Below are 21221 nucleotides of genomic sequence, written 5' to 3' on the forward strand. Positions count from 1 at the left end.
AAATCATATGGATTGGATAGCAGCTGATTTATATACAAATATTTCAATTGTAGCTTGCTACAAGTGAAATGCGTAGTCTTTTGCAACGGTTCGCATAGGCTTTCAGGAAAATGACGCACTTCATGGGCTGCTCTGTTAATGATTATTCCAATTACAGCATTAGACTTTTCGCTATTGACTGGTAGTAGCCTAGTGAACTGTTGGCATTTGATTTCATACAAATAAAGAAATGCGACCATTAGAGGCTTTGACACCTTAAGTGGGCAGATTTAGTTACAGGCATTTGTGCCTATTAACTTCTTATTTTCATAGGTTACTTACTAAGAATAATACTTTGTCTACTCAAGCAAACAAACTTGAATATCGACGTTTCGGTCCAACGACTTTCCTCAGGAAAACTTTGAGGAGCTTTTCTTCATTACAACAATTGACACCTGGTGATTGACTGCGAGAGTCTGCAAGGGTTATAAATAGCGACATAGGCTATTAATTACAATGACGACGCCAAAAACCTACGTGGTTGGGACTTTTTTTTATCTTCCGTTGGCTGAGTCACTTTGCAGTTGCAAGTATCAACATTCCTTGCAAAACTACTCAATATAGGCTACAATGAAAGTTGCCATTGTCAAACTTAACATCAAATTTGACGCTTTATTTGTCATACAGCACATTCATAACACACGTTGGAATGGGTGACACATGGGAATACACACACACACACACACACACACACACACATTTTAGGGTCGCCGATGATATGTTCTCTGAGCTTAACCTTTCCCCCAAGGGCAGTCGGGAGCAGACAGTGGGACAAAGTGCTCCTGTCCGTCTTCGTCAGGGACGTAGGGACGTTACATAGACAACTAATTTTGGCTCAGTAATACGGGAAACCGACCCCCCCCCCCTTAAACCAGCCCTGATATTTATTACATTATGTTGGTGACAGAACTGAAAGATGTATGGTATAGGCATGTCTGGGTTAGGTGTCTGCCGGCTGAATATTTATCCAGTGATTCTTGGCTTCAAAGATTAGAGGAACCGGGCGTCCTGCAATAGAAACCAGAGAAGGAAGGGGACATCCCCTGACCAACATGGAGGGGGGCGCGGATCCTCTTCAGGACAGTCCGTACGTATTATGGTAATTGTGTAATTATGTCCTACTGTATGTGATTATTGTTTGTTTTGATGTTCTATGGACCCCAAGAAGAGTCCAGAACTGAAGGGGATCCAAACAAACAAACAAACAACAGACAATTTTAAGCAGTTTAAGGAACGAACGTTTGTTTTGAAATGAAGGTCTCAGTTGTAAAACTTCAGTTAGAAAGCAGTTCAAATCTATTCTAAAATAACATGCTTGAAAGCATTTAGAGCTGAGCTGATTTAACCTAGGCCTAGGGTACTTCAAAATTAGTCTTGCATAGCCAGACCTATCTCCACACTTCATTTACACTGTGCCGGTGCAAGAGAAAAGTCTGGGGGGAGGGATGCTGTATTTCTTTAAACCAATCATAATCGTCTTGGGCGGGCTGCTGCTTGGTTGTTGTTTCACATAGCCATTTTGGAAAGCTGTAATGTGGAAAAGGTGAAGGGGTGTGAGTACATTTCGTATGGATGGATGGACGGGAAATTCCTTAGCTGTACATAAAACACATAAGCACGATAAAACAGGCACAAAGGCAAAACAAGGGCATTGAAAAGGCAGTATCAGTACAAATATACAGTATGTTTTCTCCCGAGCTAGCTACATTAGAAGAGGTGCTCTCACATTGTGAAGAGAGCTGTGCTTTGGAACTATGTATCTGTGCTACTGTACTGTATGTATCTGTTCTCTTTCTGTACCATAACTTCACATACGATGTACAGTGCCTGTAAGGAAGCCTCAGCCAGTGATCTGGTCAGTAGTGAGCAGACAACAGATGTGCCTGGAGATCAGGAAGATCATCAACGCAGAGACCAAAGGTAAAACCACCCTCTGTCATATTGAGCTGAACTAACCTCTCGGAGTTTGATACTGTGTGGAGCTGCTTTGTAACAGTACTCTCTTGGAGAGTTGATGGGTCAGCAATAAAATTGCTCAGTGTTTTATTTGTTTTTGTGAATGAATGCTGTTTTACTAACAGGGTAGTTCTTCCACACAGACCATCTGGCTGTTACCTGTCCGTGAAAAGTGACCGTTCAATGGACGGCCCCATTAATTTCAGAGGCAGGGATCCAACTCTAAAAGAGGAGTAAGGCTGCTCAATTGACTTGTCATTACATTCAACAACACTCATTATTTAGAGATTACTCAGAAATATCTTCACGGCCGTCAAAGCTTGTTATGTGTTTCACCAGGGTTCATCGCAGACCAGAGTCGCCAACCTCAGAAGAGACCGCCAGTTCTATACACCCTCCTCCTAATATGAAGTATTATACATCCTCCTCCTAATATGAAGTATTATACATCCTCCTCCTAATATGAAGTATTATACATCCTCCTCCTAATATGAAGTATTGACACTTTACTACTGTGATGTAGGGTTGTACTCGTCATAATGGTGTCTTGACCAAATGTTATGATAAATGATGCTTGATCTAGAAATAACTTTGTCACCCATGATCACCATTTTCAAGCTGTGCAACCAAATTTTCCAGTATACATTCCTTACTTGTACTGTAAAGGCAACATGTCTGGTTTGACCACATCAAATCATTTTCTATTAGTAACTCATAAAATGTATTTTACATGAAGTGTCGTTTTCTCCCTAATAACAGATCAGGAGAGGTGCTCTGTGACATCTGTTCTGAGATTGACTCTGATGTCGTGAAGAGAGCAGTGAAAACCTGTGAGACCTGCAGTACCTCCTACTGTGAGAACCACGTTCGGAGGCACGTCACAGAAGCACGCTTTCAGAAGCACCATCTAGTGGATGTGCCACAAGGTGCGGAGCAGAGGCTGTGCCAGGACCATCACAGACCTCTGGAGGTGTTCTGCAGGACCGACCAGATGCTGATCTGCAGTCAGTGTTCAGTAACAAAACACAGAGGACACGACACCCATCATCAGACAGAACCAGCTGGAGGAAAGGTAGCTGTTTGAGTTATTATTCCATTGAATGGATACTTTGACCAAAAAATTGAGATTAAAGCATTGTGTTAATACATTATGATTAGTAATGTTAATGTGATACTGAATGACCACTATGAAGGCAATTTAGTGTTAACAGTCAATTGACTGATTAAGTACTTGCTCTGTTTTATACAGCTTAGAACTTTTGACGGAGAGCATCGGAAAAGTCTGACCTCAGTTAATGGTATGTGTGTTTTCTCTCCTTCAATACTCCCCTTTGAGCTTCTTAATGAATAATGATGAATGGAGAACAAGTGTTTTCGCTGGTGCTAGTAAAGTCAGTTTGTAGTCATGTTCAAATGCCTGTCCCATTGGTTTCCTTGTCAGTGCTGCCCCCTCCTGGAGAGATCAGGTTCCTCTCAGTGACGTCAAACTCTGTAACTCTGAGGTGGGGACCTCCTGAGGGTGTGAAGGGACCCAAGACGTTCACAGTGACCTGGGAAGGAGACTGGGAACAGAAGAGCCTCTCACTGGAAGACGTGTATGAGGTTGAAATAGATACACTCCAACCTGGTCAAAAGTACACCTTCAAAGTGGCCACAGGAGGGCCACCTGGGAACCAGAGTGAATGGGTCTCAGCTACTGTAACCACAGGTATAGAACATTTAGAGTTTCATAGGATTTTTTAAAAAGCTTTAGAACTGCCCTTCTTTTACACTTCACTTAAATGAGCAGTACATTCCGTTGCCATTTTAAAAACACATCTTGTTTCATTTCTATCAGTGGTCCCACCTCCAAGGGACATTAAGGCTGACCAGTTGGGTGTGACTTCGTTCAGTCTTCGCTGGTCGACGGCTGAGGGAATGGAGCACCTCCCACAGTGCTTCCTCATATCCTACCACAGCCCAGGAGCGCAGCCCATGGCTAAACTTGCTGAGGACTGCTGCAGGACACTGACTGGTCTTCAACCTGGCACCGAGTACACGGTCAGCTTGTCCACTGTGCTGAAAAATCAACAACAGAGTCAACCTGTCTCAACAACCATTTGGACAAGTAAGAGATGGCATTCTTTTACAAATACAAATTCAGAACGTGTATTGTGTTGCTTACTGGTGGTTTATTATATTATTGAATTTGGACAGAAAGAATGATCGATATAAGCACAACTGCAGGAAGTATTAAGTATAATTAAATATTAATTTAAACAAGTGTGACTGACAATGCCCCTTAAAAACACTTTTTTAAACAGTAATTTGTATCAAACTAATCCGGTGTGTTCATGATAAATATATCTGCTAGAATTGTTTCTCCCCTAGTACTTCCAGTCCCAGTCCAGCTGACGGTTGTCTCAGTGGACGCTACATCAGCCACTGTGAGCTGGGAACAGCCAGGTGGAATGGACCTGACCCAGCTCCAGTACCAGATCTCCTACCAGTGTCCAGGAAGAGATCAACGCATCATCACCACCTCCTCACTCAGCATCCCTCTGCCTGACCTGCAACCTGCATCAGAGTACTCTGTCAGCCTCTGCAGTCTGCTAGACAACGGGAAACAAAGTGAAAGTATCTCTACAACCATCAGGACAAGTAAGAGTTCTCCACTTTACAAATGCCAAGATGATTACATGTAGATCACTGCAACATGAATCCGTTGTCGATTCTTGTCGTTTCCTTATATATCTATTTTGGCAAATTAATCAAGTTGAATCTGCAGGGTACTGTACAGTAGGTGACACTGTAATGTGTCAAAGTATTTCCTTACTGCATATGTGCTCATTTTGATGCATGTCGGCCTGATTGTAAACAGTGAGGACCGGCCAGGAACATTCATGCAATATCATCGCCATAAACAACATAAGCAGTAAGGAAATACTTTCACACTAATTCACTTCACCAATCCTGCAGATTTAACCTACTTTATTTGCTATAGCCTATACATAAATAAAAATAAGAAGCTACTAAATTGTTACAAGTTGCAGCTTTAAAGATGATAGATACAGATGAATGATGAATAGATATACCTGTTCCACTTCCACTGATAGGGATAAAAAAAATAAAAATAAAGTGTTTTCCTAATTACTGGCACACCGATAATTAGGCTCCGATACTTGTGCTACAAAACATTTTAATGTTGTTCATGAATTCATTCAATTTCCTTTACTATTGCAGAGTCTAGTTTGGGATCATATCTGAAGACATTGGGACTGGAACAGCATTTTACAAAGAAACTAACACTGAATGCCACACTTGCTATCAACAGCGATATGTTAAAACAGGCAAATCAAGAACAGAGTGTTCCAACTCCTGAATCCCTATTGGTCTTTTTTCTTAGAGAACTGATGAAGGCTAATGTGTTGGCAAGAAATGCATTTTCCGATGAGAAGTGTGTGAATCCACTGGATCTCATAACTGGCCTGTTCTTGTGTTCAGATCATTTCCTGCAGCAGGAGATTGCCCTCAAAATGTCAATGTGTCAGTTCGCTCTTCCTCTCTTGCTGCCCAACTGTGATACAGAACAGAGCACTCTGATGCTGTGGGCCATGAGAGACATAGTGAGGAGGTTCAGGCCTCAGTCTTTAACTGACCAGAAGGGGTTTGTTGAAAGCAGCATTGTGCTTATTGAGCTCCCGTTGGTGTCTTTTGTTAGACTTGGGAACAGCAGTTTGCCAAAATCAGAGTTTCTAAATGAGGTATTAAGCAAGTCTCAGCAGACCAACTGTTCCTTTGTTCACCGAAACATGACTGGTGGAAATACACCTAGGCAGATCTCTGAAGGCTTAGTGGAAATTAGCTGGTACCTGCCCGGTGGGAACCCAAACATTGATGTCTTCCCTGAACCTGTGGCTGTGGCCAATCTTCGTGGTGATATCCAGGATTTTCAAACCCAATTCCAGTTTCTCTGTGAAACATCAGCTGCAGTGTTCATGTTTTGTGATGATTTTGGCTCAGACGATGATCTGTTGAACTTCCAGCACATGGGAGATCGACTGTTCATTGTCAGCAACACTGATGCCAAGGGCTATGATGCTGCAAAAATGGAAAAACTACTAAGCAAACCCACTGGACACATAAAGAAAGGCAGCCGCATGAACAATATCCAACTTGTGAAGAAGCTCCACTCGGTTGTCACAGATGTCCTGAAGAGAAACCCACTCAAGTTTAGTGTGGAGAAAATGGCAGATGTGGCAAAGAAATACCACATCAGTGTAGATGAGGACTTTCGGCCTTGTCAGGATGCAAAGAAGAAAGCCTGCTTAATCACTGACCACATCTCTGACACAACACAATTCAAGATTAAACACCTTCCCTTACATGGGGAGGTTTTAGGAGAACTAGCAAAGCTTGAGAGAGAGGAAAGTAAACTAAAAAATGCAGGGAGCACAAATATTGAAACATACAAAGGTGAACTCCGCAGAGAGAAACAAAAACTAAGAAGTAAACAATTCAGCCAAGGTATGAATGACATTATGTCCAAGTTCACAGATGGTTTGAGGGAATCAAAAGAGAGCTGCTTTTTCCTTAAGTGGATAAAAATGAACCTGGATAACCTTTCTAGAACACACCTATCCAATCTGAAAGAAAAGTACAAAAGTATTTGTCAAAGTTCTCTTGTTGACCAGACAGCGCTTTCAGACTTAGAAAAAAGGATCTCCACAAACTCCTTAGGAACAGAACACTTCCTGAGAGAAATGGGACAAATCTATGAGTCTGCTCAGTCACTCCCAAAGGACTTTCGCAGTTGCCTGCAATTTGAAGACCTGCCACAAATCTGTGCCCAGTTGATGTTGGATGGCTTTCCATTGGAGCTGATAGATGGAGATACATCAAACCTACCAATCATGTGGATATCAGACGTGTTCAGAGAACTCCATCGGTTGACCTCATCAAATAGCAAAGTCAGAGTGATCACTGTGTTGGGGGTTCAAAGCTCTGGGAAGTCCACCCTTCTCAACACTATGTTTGGTATCCAGTTTGCTGTCAGCAGTGGAAGGTGCACCCGAGGTGCATTCATGCAGCTCATCAGAGTAGAAGAAGATTTGAAAAAGCAGCTTGAGTGTGACCTTCTCATGATCATTGACACGGAAGGCCTGAAAGCCTTAGAGCTGGCACAACTGGCCAACAGTTATGAACATGACAATGAACTGGCCACTCTTGTTGTGGGTCTCAGTGACATCACAATTGTCAACATTGCAATGGAGAATTCTACAGAGATGAAAGATACCTTGCAGATTGTGGTCCATGCCTTTCTCAGGATGAAGGAAGTGGGGAGGAAGCACATGTGTCAGTTTGTACATCAGAATGTCCCAGACTGTTCTGCCCATGAAAAAAATTCTACAGACAGGAATCGCCTCCTGAAAGATCTCGATAAGATGACAGAGGTGGCTGCTGAAATGGAGAAGAAGGAAGACAATAAGAAGTTCACAGACATCATGGTGTATGACCCTAACAAAGACAGCTGGTACCTCCCTGGCCTGTGGTTTGGTAATCCACCAATGGCACCTGTCAATGCAGGGTACAGTGAGGCTGTGAATGAGTTTAAGAAATGTGTTATTCAGAGGCTGACTGATGCAGCACATCCAGCACATACTTTACTGGATTTCATGGAGTTAACACAAAGCTTGTGGAACGCAGTTAAACATGAGAACTTCATCTTCAGCTTCCGCAACAGCCTGGAGGCTGATGCCTACAACATGCTCTCTGTGGAGCTCAGTAAGTGGGAATTGGACCTCAGAAATCACATGCAAAGTTGGTGGCAACAAGCCGAGGTTCAGATGTCAAACTATGGCACCGTGGCCAATAGGTCAGGGAGAGCCTCAAACCTAGAAGAACTGAAAGAATATCTGAAGTGTGAATGTACTGCTCATTTGGAAAAGGAGGGGGAGAAATTACTGCAGAAACTTGAAGACTACTTTGACCAGAAGCAGAACAACATCCACCTCTTAGTGAAGTACAGGGAAAACTTTGTCAACAGTGCCATGATGCTGAAAGTAGACATAAAAAACTCAATAAATAGCAAACTTGAAATAACGTTGGAAAGTAAACGAGACATGATCAAAATAGATGAGCTCAAAAAGAGCCAGTCTGACAGGATGGAAGAACAGGTGATCAAACTACTCGATGAATGCAGAGAAAAAAAGTCAGAACTGAACCCAGACCAACTGAAAGTGGCATTTGACAAAACATGGAATGACACTGTGAAATCACTGGACATCAGAGGACTTGATACACAGGACATAGACACAGACATACTCACTTGGTTGAGATCTAACATGGAGAGAAGAGGAAGTAGAGTTCATGAAATTATTGGTAGCATCAATTCCCTTGATAATTCCAGTCCTAGCACTAAAGGAGCTGGTGTCAGTGGCTCTTCATTAGGAAAAAAAGTTGTGGGTTTTTTCAAGAGCGGCTCTGATTATTTGAAAAGAGTTTTCAAAAAGTGTCCTGAAAAGCAAGACATGGTAGAGTTGATCACCACCAATTGTAAAAGATTTGTTGAGGAGACACTTAAACTAAATTCAGATTACAACAGCATGCTCACGATACATCTTTTGAAACTGATTGATGACACTCTTGAGAAATCCCATCAATTAAAAATAGATGCAGAGTGTGAGGCCCATCTAAAGATTGATATTTGTGGTCATGCATCTAGAGAATATCAGAAAATGCACATCAGTTTTCTCGAAGCCAATGACCCTCTGAAATGCCTGGAAAAGTTCAAATCTGAGTACTTTACTAACTTCAAGGATTTGTTCGAAGAGGGGGACCAATGTCAGAGAAAGGCAGAAGACTTTACCAAACTCTGTCTGGAGCCTGCAGTGAGAACGTATGTCAACAAATCACTTGGATCAGACATTGTCAATGAAGTAATACAGACGCGTGAAGGCATTGCATTTAGTACCCGAACCTTTTTCCAGTTCTCAATATTAAAGCAACTTCTTTCAAATGATGTATTTGAACAGTATGCGATATACATAACAGACTATCACGGTTTTGTCAAAGAGTTTATTGTTCAGAGGATTGAGAGTGTTTTCTCAAGTGGAGATCGCACCATTGGACACTTAGAAGACCAGAAACTGGAGGGCATAACAAGGAAGATAGAGAAGGTGATTGAGAATCTGGAGGCACGCCCTACCTCAAAAGAACACTCAACAACAGATGTTTGCAGTTTCATAGAAGGCATTTGCCAGGAATTGAGCACAGACCTTGTCATCCCCCAAGATGCACTCAATTCAGTCCTGCATTTGAACAAGGCCAAGACAAAACCGTTCTCTGATCGTCTGAAAGTCTGTGTCAGAGAGATGAAACAGTCACTTAGTGCAGAATTTCACAAAGACAACAACGTGAAGACCAAGCTGGAGGGTCTCCCATCAAAGCCTCAGGATGAGCTCTTTGACTACATGATAGGTTGTGGACATCAATGCCCGTTCTGTACAGCCCCCTGTGAGGCAGGGGAGAGGGGTCACAGGGAACACTTCATCAAGATCCACAGACCTGAAGGGATAGGAATGAACCAATGGACTCAGTCTAGAAAAATGGTATCTGACATATGCAGTTCTCTCGTGGCCAGTAAAACTGTGTTCAAGAACTCGGATACAAGGGACATGTATCACCCATTCAGGAAATATCGGCTAATATATCCAGATTGGCGAATTCAGCCAGACCCCAGCATTGAGGCCAGTGACTACTGGAAGTACGTATTTGCAAAGTACAACCAACAGTTTGCTCATGAGTACCAAGCAGAGCCTGCAGATATACCACCCGGATGGCTTGACATCACCAAAGAGCAGGCCATGGAAAGCCTGGAGACCACTTACAGACTGAAAGTATAGCCTCAAAGATGTAGCTTCATGAGACCATCCTGATCTCGCGAGCTCACATTCTGTTTTTCTCCATAGATATCAGTCTGGCCTTCCCCATAGCTAGAACAATTATAGTGGGTGGGAGTACTTGCCTTGACAGACTAACTCCTTCAACCAATCAGTATAACAAAACTTTTGCCAAATCCAGTCGGAATTTCTTCCAATAACATTACTGCTTGTTGCTTCGGGTGACTGTTTTGCCAGCGGCATCAACTACAGGAACCAATCAGGGGCTACGTTCTACTGGGGGGCAGAACAACAGTCGGAACACAGTCCCCTGGCCCGGTCACAACGTAATTGAGAATAATCATTCCAGGTAGGGGGAAGTCCAGACTGATCTGCAGGATCAGGATGGTCTCACGAGGCAAAGATGCACAATCACCAAAATGATTGGACAAAAAAAAGAGTTGGCAGAAAGTGACTGTCTAGTAGGATGAGAGGAGACAAGACAGGAGGTGAGGAGAGGAGACAAGACAGAAGGTGAGGAAGGAGACAGCAGAGGATAGGAGAGGAGACGGGACTTTGGACTTTAATTCTTGAAATGGTTTGATTCACCTTTGTTGGGTGGGTGCGTGGGGATGGTCATTTGGGGATGGTAGTAAAATATTATAATTGTTTTCTTAATAAACTGACCTTTGTCCTATTAGAAATAATAGTGAACCTTTAAACTTTGGATTTGAATACCCCTGTTCTAAAGATCCCACATATTTGTGTTTTTATTTTATTTTCCTATTCAATTTCCCCTGATCGTCGTTAGTGTTTTTACTCTATTTCTGTTGAATCCGCTTATAGGCCACACCCGATTCATTTACCTGTGGGGTGTGGGAAACCCTGCGTAAATAGCAGGGGATCAGTATGTGTCAGCAGTAATTCACAGGGGATACTGTCTCCAACCAGACTCATGCTCATCAAGAGACCTATTTTCATTCAGAAACTGATGAGCATAGCTCCTCTGATTACTGTCTGTTTCACAAAGTAACCACCCGAGGGCGCTGTAGACCACTACTACAAGAATACCCTTTGTGTCTGGGGACGGGGAACACCTGTAGAACCAGAACAGCTAAAAAGTGCAGCCTGTCTTTTCTGCATACTGCTTGAAGAAATGTGTTCGGTGTGAATACATCTATTTTAAATGCTGCTTTTTGTGTCTGTCCTGAAACACTAGGGTATTTCAGTGCCGGTCAAGGTAACAAGATTGCTGAAAATATAAATAAAGAAATTAATCCAGCTTTCCAGCTTTGTTCTTCACAAAGTCTTCTGACCTGTGTTGTGATGCTACTACTCTAACATGATGGGGGTTTGGGCTAGTTGACCAGAAGGCCGAATCCTGGAAAAAACGCACTCAAAACAATGGTCCAAACTGCACCACTCATATACTCTAGCCTACTGAATGTGTAACTGGAACTGTAAATGGAGTGAGATAACATACTGTAGGAGGCGATGTAGGCGATGACGTGATGGATGGACGTTCTGTACATACTGTAAGCAGCAAGTGAACAGAGTCGCCATTGCAGATTAGTGGATATTATGGTTCAGTGAGACAATTCCAGGCACACTCTTCTCATGTATCTCTTCTGACAGACCAGCAGTTTCTTACATCACCATATTTATCAGTTATCTGGTTAGTGCATATTACCATTGACACCATATTCTTATCTTATACTGTAATTTACATGTTAGTAAGTAGTTTATTCACTAGGCCTACTAATACATTTCTGATTGATGACAGAGCTACTGTCACTAATGTAATTCAGGTCACAGGTGAGTTTTAACCCCTGTTGCTCCCACCAGAGGACCCTAATCCACCAATACAATTACCACTGCCTCACAGGAACACAGCCCATGTACTGTATAGCCCACAATACAGGCGGACAGCATGTTTCTACAGGTACATCACAGAAATGGTAGATGACTGTGGGGTTCCTACCTGGGAATGAGGGAGGAAGTCAAGGAAGATGATCGTCTCCATCTTTCCTGCTGTTTTACTGGTCAGCTGACACCTGAGCTCGTTGTCGTCATCCTCCCTCTTGAGAGTCGTGGTCACAGTGGTGTCACAGTCAGACGTTGTGGTGACCTGGTACCTGGGGTCTACCTGCAGCTCTGTCTCTGGCTCGTCCACCCAGACCCAGCGTACGGAGGAGGGCATTACACCCTGCAGATCCATCATTGCTGGACATAGAGCAGCTCGGTTTCACTGGTCTATTGGGCTCTAGATCTGTCACTGGTGGTGATGAAGACACGGTGAAAGTATAGAAAATATGATCAATTATAAATCAATGTCGGTAATAACCATGCACATTATCCTATAAGTGGAAACTGAGTTGAAACAGATACTCACTGGTTAGAACAGATAGATAAACGTGCATCGCCCCATCTTTAGGGTATTGTTGACAGATGAAGCGTCCATTATCCTCAGCTCTGATATCATGAACAGTCAGGGAGCAGTGAGACCCCAGACTCAGTGCTCTCTTTGACCCTCTCTTCCTTCTCTGCCCCCGCCCCCCAACCCTCTCCACGTCTCACCTTAGCCTATAGCCTATCGATAATCCAAATTCAAAGTGTGTCCAAGTGCTGCCTGCTGCCATGATAGCATAACAACACCTACATATTGATGATTGTTCTGCTAGCTTTTGAATGCTAACCATGTTTTGATTTTTCCCACAGGACAATCTTACTCTAGTTACAAGAAGTGGACTATAGTCATGTATTTGATGGTGTGTAGTCCTGCAGGCAGCATCACCTTGTCCAAAAGCTGGAGTGGAAGAGCATCTGACCTGACCTTCCCTGAAGGTATCGAGGGAATCTGGCTTCATTTCACCACTGTACCACCATCCTGGGAACCAGGTAATGTTATGTTATGTTATTTTTATTTATAATGCGCCCCCCAACCAACTGTTATATCAATAACACTTCATACAGTACAAATATCACTACATACAGGGCACATAATAATGGTGATGATGATAATAATAATAATAATAATACAGATTATTTGTATAGCACCTTTCATACACATAAATGCAGCTCAAAGTGCTTTACAACTGCATGCTTAAGAGTGCTTCACATAAAAATGGACATAAAATGAACAAAAAGTATGTCTATGTCAGACTAAGTAAAGGTAGGAGTAGATGGTCATCTAAACTCCATGGACAGCTGACCCTTACCCTACACTATGTCAGACTAAAGTTAGGCTACTGAAGATGTCGAAGATGTCATCTAAACCATTTGATATTCCATGGATACCTACGATAAGAAGGTGCTCCTCTAATCTGACCCTGACACTAACTCTAACCCAACTAGAACCTAACCCTGACTCTAACCCTGACCCTAACCTTAACCCAGCTAGATCCTGATCCTGTCTCTAACCAGCTAGAACCACCTCACAGGCTGGCAGTTATGTATATCAATCAATCAATCAAAGCTTTATTTGTATAGCGCATTTCATACCCAGAGGCAACACAATGCGCTTTACAGAGAACAAGGGAGGTGGGCATACGACCCACTCTCTACATATTCCAGAGGGAAGCAAAAAAACAGTAATCACCCGGGGGCCAGATAAGTGAGCTGTAAAAATTCTTCCTTGACCCCTCTCAACAAGGCAAACGAGCAAGCTCCAGGAGTATGTTTGTCTACCGGCTAAGAACATTTATAAAGCAATACATTACATTAAATTACATTTCAGAGTAAGAGAAGCTAAAAAAGCATCATAGGAGAGAGGACATCCTACAGACATGCTACGACATCCACAGCAGACACGTGGGTATCTATCAGACTCCGGGAGGTCTGCTGGTGACAGTGGGGCATCCACTGGACCTGGACCTGGTTAGAAGATAGGAGGGAGAGAGAGAGGCACTAGTATATGTATATGTATGTACTATGTATATGATTTTAATGTCCAAATATTTGTATTTTCTTCTTTATTTTTTGTTAATATGTTTTTTTTTTTCATCCTGCTGTTATGTTGGAGGAGTAGTGTCTTTAATGACATGTAAAACCTGTATGAGACCATCATCCTGTCATTCTACATGTATGACCTACCTGCCTGCCTACACAAAGGACACATCTGTATATAATAATTACTATTTTTACTGCATTTTTGTACAGATATTCATGTCAGCCATGTACAAGTAGATAGTTGAACTGATTTTACGGTAATATTAAAAGAGTTTGGTTTTAAAGCACTAGCTACTGTCTGGTTCTTGGGTTGTTGTCTGGGTGGATGTTGAGTTGTAGTCAGTGATGTTTAGCCTTCAGTAGTAGTATCATTCTGATAATCATCTGGTCCTTGTTTTATAAAGACATTCTACCTTGGCTACATCCTTGTGTAGATCTTATATGTAGACTTATTTATTTATTTATTTATTTATTTATTTATTTATTATTAGTAAACATTGTAGTACAAAAACAATTGCATTACAACAACGAGGACTTTAACAACTGTAGTACAATAAGATAAGATATACTTTAATAATCCCTGTGGGGGAAATATGGGGTTTCAGCAGTGGAAAAGTTACAGTAGCAGTGGGAAAGGTACATCGGAATACATAGATAGCTAGTATACATAATAGATCAAATAAAATTACAAAGAAAAATTACATGAGAAATTACAAGAAATGAACAAAATATCTATATACTGTAAACAGTATGCTTAGATATTACATAATACATACAGTACATACACACAAATGCTACATACATACATACATACTGTATACAGTCTGTAGACATACGTATAATAATACTCAAATATATATATACTGTATATATATATATATATATACATACATACATACATATATACATACATACATACATACATACATACATAGGCTACAGTAGTTTGTATTGTTGCACAGGTTGTCACTGCAAATTTGAAATGGTTCATGGTTGACTTTCCTAAATAAAGGTTAATGAATGTCATCTTCAGTTCTTAAGCAGTGCAGCTACCATTCGTGTGTATGGCAAGCATGGTTTTCAAACAACACAGAATATTCCAAAAACCTTTTAAACGGCATCCCTTAGATATTTGAATGTGAGTGAAAATCTGAACAAATTGACAAAATTACATAAACTAAATAAATTATTGAGAAAAAATATGAATAAAACGTAAATGCGGTTGCTTCTATATGTGACATGATGTGTGTTCGTTTAAAGCATGAGATTTAGACCAATCAGAAGTCGCCAATACCGTTGCACACCAGCGCTAGAGGGCAGTAGAGATGACATCATAAAGGGGGAAGCCATGGAATTTAGAATTTGGAGTTGGAATTTGGAATTGGGTTCAATTATGACACCTATGAACATGTTTTTGTTTAACTACATTCAGATTAATTTGGTCATTGCGCATGTGGATAGCTTTGGAGAAAGACACAGTTATTGCAAATTAGTTATTAGAGTGAAATTATGTTCAGCAACTTGCTACTCAAGTGTGGGCGCAACACAGTGCACCCGTTGGTGTGGACGGCCGGCGCGGTGTTGACAGCAGCTGGGGGCGTCTACATTTACAAGAGGTTCTGGGGATCCTCATCCTCATCTGAGGAAGGTGAGCAGCAAACTAGCCTTCATATGCTAATGTGTTTTGTCCAAGGTAACTATGCAGCTCATATGGCCAATTAAATAATGCATAACCCTATGCATTAGTTTGCTCTAAATATGTACTACCGTAAAACTTCAATTAATAGCCCGGGCTTTTATTTCCTTCAATCGCTGAACTCAACCGGCCTATATTTGGGACAGCGTCATATGGAGCAGGCCTTTAATACCTTTCCCACAAAACTCAGCAAAGATGGGAAATACTCTCAAACTCTTTATTTAAACCTGTATGAATATTAGCCTACCCGTGTAAAAATTATCTATCGAATAACATATCAATTATGAATCATTCATTTGATCTGGCGTCGAGACAGCGCATCTACAATAGAACAACCTCATGCAGGAGAGAGAGGACTAGAGGAAGACCTAGCAAATACCGGCCTAGAAAGGATGAAATACGAAAAAAGTTATTTCAAGCCTGTTTATTTGTACTAGCCTACTTCGTCTGAAAAATATTTTAACAAACCAGCTATTTCTTTAGCCTTAATCCTGATCATCCTGTAGACCGAGATTTTGTGCCCGCATGCGATGGATCCACTTGCACATTTTAATCTCTAGCTCATCGCTGGCCTGGTTCCTTCCCCCACCTACGCAGTCTGGCCCATACTTTTTTCTCTGTTTTGCCATGGTGGGCAAATGTTTTACTAACGTTACATACACATAAAATTAAATAAAAAGATTTGCAGCGTCGCAACCAGATAAACAATAAGGCTAATGTAGAACCTACTTCTAATTGAGGCCGGCCTTTATCAAAACGTGTAGCCAGACCTGGCGAATAAAAGGGACAGGCGTCTATTTGGGACTCGGCTTTTAATTGAAGTTTGCGGTTATTCATTCAGTAGAAGTTGGTACTGTAGACCTCTCTTGGTTTATTGTTGTGGTCAAATATATAAGACCTATCAATTTACTTTGGCTGTTGCCATTAATTTGCGTCGCCAGTCTCACCACTGATTGGGCAGTGTGACAATGACAGTAACAAGGTTTATTGCCAAAACCTACATCCGTTGAGTCAGACTAGGGTTTGACCAGTCGCTGTGTTTATGGGAACTAACCACTTTGCATACAGTATGCATCCAATTGGGACATACTACCTTGTCATAACATTGCGCTTTCAAATTTGACCGCATCTGTCGCTGTCCATGAAGCGACATTCGTCCACGGCTGGGATTTATCAAAACACCTCCAGTGTAACTTGCACATGTGACAATTTCTGCTGAACACAGGATTGTGGGTCAAAATAGCCAGAAAAGTGTGCTGGCTTGCATAGGACATCCTGGTATTTTTGCCATACTGCATGTGGCATACTACGTACAATATTAAGACATACTACATCAGTTTCTGGCATACTATTTAGTATGGAAGAACGCAATTCGGAACGCAGCCATGGATTTTCATGTGAACTCCAACTGCAGTAGTTGGTTGGTTTCTGGTTTGTTGAGTAACCAGCTAATTGTCTGTTCTCAAGGCACGAATCATCAGTCTCCAGATGATCTCCCCATCGCTCCTGACGCCCCAACAGCTGAACCATCCCAAGTAAAGTTTCACTTCTCATTGTTTCCCACAAGTCATTCATCAAATAAATGTAGACCTTATAAAGGCATCATTTGGACAGGCTCTGTACTGTGTGTCTTTTGGCAGGATGTTGGCGGGGAGACTGGCCAGCGCCTGCTTCTACCGTGGAAGTACAGTCCAATGCGTTGTGGCCCGGTCACCATCTACAGAGTGAGAGCCCAGAAAGACCCATGAGCATAGTGGGTACATTTATCAATGAACTGAAAACTCTCTAATGCTCTTCTGAGGGTTTTTGTTTTGTTGTTTTTTCTTTTAAGGAGGTCAATCAGGAGAGCGGCCGGCACCTTGCTAACAACACCTGTTGTGGTCCGGTTGTCTCATTCCAGGTCAATGTTACATCCTCTATTATATGTCAAGCATTAATTCAAATCTCTTTGATTGACATGACATGGTTTATATACTTCAATGTGTTCCTATTACTGCGTAATTGCTTTTGCAAATTGTTAAAGTTGAAATATTAAATCAAGTGCACTGCTGTGTGAGAGGAACAATAGTTGTAAGGTGTGGGGATGTGTATGTGCTGGTTGTGTGCAGGCCCCTCCAGAGTCAAGGCTGGCAACCACACAGTCATACTGTAACCAGTTGAAGTCTGAGTACTCCTTCTGCACTGATTCTGAGGTCAGTGTGAAATTCTGTAATGTCATTCCTACATAATAATTATAGTAGTAATAATAACAACAATAACAATAATAATAACTATTATGGTTAATATTAATAATAACAATAGCAATAATAATTGTTATCATTATTATTATTATTGGAATAGAATGCCTTTATTGTCATTGTGCCAACAAAATTAAAAAGAGAGAGCCATGAGCTGCTGCGACCGTGCGCGCCGCTATAGAACAGTCCATTTTATTAATTTTATTTAGAATCTCAAAGGGCTGAAATTATCTGTGCACCATCAGTATCCTGAATGTTAGAAATCCTTCCATTAAAAAAAAATAAATGAAGTGAGGTTAAAGAAATCTTGAGGATTTACAGGAGAACCCCCCCCCCCACACACACACACACACACTAATTAAATTTTTTTTTTTTTTTTTAATAAGAATGCAGAATTATGACCATCAGACGCCTGACTGTGTTAATGTTTGGGTTGTGTAGCAATTCTCAGTCACGACTCAATACGTGTGGCTGACCAGTGGACGTGTGACCCAACTGTGGCGGAGCGATCTAGAGACTAGAGTCAACCTGCAGGTAACGTGTTGGTTTGTTATTGACTTTATAGTGTGCCCCAGTAACAAATACTCATTTATTTTCCTTTGCTAAAGAGTGTGTGTTTGACCTGAACCTAAAAATTTTTACTTTATGGTTACCTCTCTCTTGATGCTGAAGGGTGCACCGATCCTTCACTCCGCCACAAACAACGTCATTGGAGTTAAAGTACATTTCTTCATTTATTTGTAATATATATTTAAAAAAAAAAAAAAAAACGTGAGAGATGAAAATACCTATCATCCTTGTTTGGTCTGCTTATATTTCTTTAGCTAGTGGGAGGCGCTCTAGAGGAGTATATCTCCTACAGCCACAAGCAGAACACCTGCCTCAACCTTTTTGATGGCTTTGGCGTGAGTGGTCATTAAACCTTCAGCACTAACCAGGTGTTGTTTTTTGATACAACCCTACATGAATCAGTTACTGATCGGGTGCTTTTGCATTCTAAAACAGCAGCGGGACGTGACGGTGGAGTTCTCGGGGTTCTACGTGGATCCTAGCGGCCAGGTCCACCCCTCCCACTGGACAGCTGCTCGGACGTTCCACGAATATTCCCAGAACCATACCGACGGCCCCGGCTGCGCCCATAGCCCCGGGAATTCTGATGGGGAGTCACAGGATGCTCCTTCCACCGAGAAGGAGAAGAAGAAGCGGAGGAAGAGAAAGAGGCAGAAGCAGAAGAAGAAGGAGGAAGAGGGGGACAGGGATGCTTGCCGCCTCATGTTAGTCCTGTTAGACTGGCAGTCTGACACTTTATTGTGTCGTTTGATACGTATACTGTAAAGGTTTTCTTCTAAGGAGCCAGTGAGCAATATCCAGCCATAGCCAGGACAGCGCTGACATGTTTGCTCTTCTGCTCAGGCTATATCTCCAGAAGAAAGGATTCACCCAGGGGTTAAGTGCCAAAATGGCCACCCTTCGCACGGCATACGACGTGAGTTCACATTATGTACAAGCGTGCCTCTTCCTTTGTATTCTGTCCATGTACATGAGTCTAGATGTGCGATTTGAGCTCACATTGTTTTTCCGCAGTCCCTCCTGACTCAGGACACCACCAAAAACTACCTGACCGTGGCAGGGAAGATGGTCCTGTGTGGGCTGGTCACCCTCAACCAGACGGTCAGTAGACCTAACCAGGCATCTCAGGCTGAGAGCCACAGGGAATGTGAATACATGCCCATTCACAAATCAACTCAATGATTATCTCGGTCTCTGATTGGTCAGGATTCCAGGTTCATCAGTGCTGCATTTGACCGCCTGGTGAGCTACATTGAAGCCCCAGGCCACAAGGCCGGTATAGAGAGGGAGTTGGCCTCTGTCCAAGTAAGTTTCTGTCTACTGTATATGGGACCTTCTTTTCTGACATTGTATGATTTTCCACTAAGCAGCACATTTCTGCGTTGTTTTGTTTTTTGTTATTTAGGTGTACCACGCCAACTTCATGGACATTGTTTATGAGTACATCCTCATGGGAAAGATGAGGAACGGTGTCCCCCCACCGGCACAGAGAGTAAGCTGTAATTAGCGTGTTGATGAAAGACATTTCAAACTTCATTAAGGAAATCTCACTCTGACTTAGTTAATGTGTTCTTTCCCCAAAAAGGAGGAGCAAGGATTCCTTGACCACCTCTGCCAGGTCCTGGACCACGTTTTTAAACCCCCCACTGGGTGGCAGCCGCAGGCTAAAAGGTTCCTGGAGGTCCTCCAGGTACACACTTCCATTTTCTTTGTCAATTTTGCTTTTGTTAACATCACGCTCTGGATCTTTGTATGGGGTAATAACATGTGTTAATGTGTCTCCCTGCTTTCAGGTCCAGCTGATGAAACTTCTGGAGAGCATGGTGGAGATGGATGAGTCCATATTCAGCCAGCCAGATGAGCTGTCAGCTGTCCTCTTTAGCAGGCTGGAGGAAATGGTTCAGTACCTCTTCGAGGATCTTGAGGGCTGATACATTTTTAAATTTCTATTTCCATAAAGAAATCTGTTTGGTAACATAGCTACACCATTTTTTTCTCATGTATTTTGGAATGTGGTCCTCAGAATTTTTTAAACAATCAAAAGTGGGCCTCAAGCTACAACAGGTCGAGAACCCATTTTAGTTAATGAGTTATTAACGATGTGTTAAATGCTTATTAAGATAAACAGATGCACAGTTACAAAATAACCCCATCATTGCTTCCTCTAGCAGGATTACAATTTCAAAGGAAAACAAAATAACTACCTATTAGGTTACTTCATGTATGAACCTAACATCCATACAGGTACGCCCTACAGTACATAGCATAGCTTCACGTGTCACTTAGAACATTCTTACAGAAAACCTGCGGGCACTGGACCTCACATCTCCAGTCTACTGACGTGCAAACGTGACCTCCTTGCGGAACATGCCCTGCTAAGGATACAGTGAGATGTGTAAACAAGTGTCGCTATCATTACCACAGCCACAACAAACGGTGCCGCTAGCTGCAGTAAGAAAGATATGAGCGGATTGCCATGCAGCCAACCAAACAGATCTGTGAAAAGGGACACCACGCCGATGTGTAGCGAATTAGTCATGGCTCTGATCTGTTCAATCTGATTTTGCAACGGGAGTTGATTATCCGCAATGGTGAAACAGCATGTCCGCTTTAACCTCTTTGAGCGAATCTTGGCAAATCCTTTTTGACTTTAGATCAGTTAAAAATCTTCTACACCCTTATCAGTATGTAGTCTAGCTGTCTAATCATACCGGTAGCCCGGTCCTGGAAGGTCCATCTCTTTCCTCTTCTTTTCTGGAACAGGGTGTTAGCAGCCAGTAGCTCATGTTCCATCAGAAGGGTCGCAAGTTCACCATTTCGGTTTGTTGCATCGTGGTACATTAAGAGTGCATCCTCTGGTCCCAGAATTCTCCCAGAATTGAAAAGAAGTTGTGTGCTGGAACAGCAGAGATTGCT

General features: G+C 42.1%; 1 protein-coding gene across 2 annotated transcripts; it reads left to right on the top strand.

Moving 5' to 3' along the window:
* Window positions 1–732: 732 nt before the first annotated feature.
* LOC311307074 (interferon-induced very large GTPase 1-like) lies at window positions 733–11086 on the top strand. Of its 2 annotated transcripts, XM_084435829.1 has the most exons (10): window positions 733–1126; window positions 1864–1959; window positions 2139–2228; window positions 2335–2406; window positions 2755–3067; window positions 3245–3293; window positions 3437–3703; window positions 3833–4102; window positions 4366–4635; window positions 5218–11086. In XM_084435829.1, the coding sequence occupies exons 1-10, from the start codon at window positions 1092–1094 to the stop codon at window positions 9876–9878; spliced, it is 6123 nt and encodes a 2040-aa protein (XP_084291955.1). In that variant the 5' UTR covers window positions 733–1091; the 3' UTR covers window positions 9879–11086. The 2 variants fall into 2 exon arrangements, with proteins under 2 accessions (XP_084291955.1, XP_084291954.1); XM_084435828.1 differs by lacking the exon at window positions 733–1126 and having other exon boundaries at window positions 1811–1959.
* The last annotated feature ends 10135 nt before the right edge of the window (window positions 11087–21221 follow it).

Source organism: Borostomias antarcticus, assembly GCF_949987555.1.
Source record: "Borostomias antarcticus genome assembly, chromosome: 3".
Lineage (NCBI taxonomy): Eukaryota > Metazoa > Chordata > Actinopteri > Stomiiformes > Stomiidae > Borostomias > Borostomias antarcticus.

Bases quoted from the DNA above. Each gene is read 5' to 3' on its own strand.
- LOC311307074 (XM_084435828.1), top strand. From the start codon at position 1,817: ATGTATCTGTTCTCTTTCTGTACCATAACTTCACATACGATGTACAGT. The intron at 3,068-3,244 runs GTAGCTGTTTGA...TGTTTTATACAG, and splicing joins CAGAACCAGCTGGAGGAAAG to CTTAGAACTTTTGACGGAGA. The intron at 3,294-3,436 runs GTATGTGTGTTT...TTTCCTTGTCAG, and splicing joins AAGTCTGACCTCAGTTAATG to TGCTGCCCCCTCCTGGAGAG.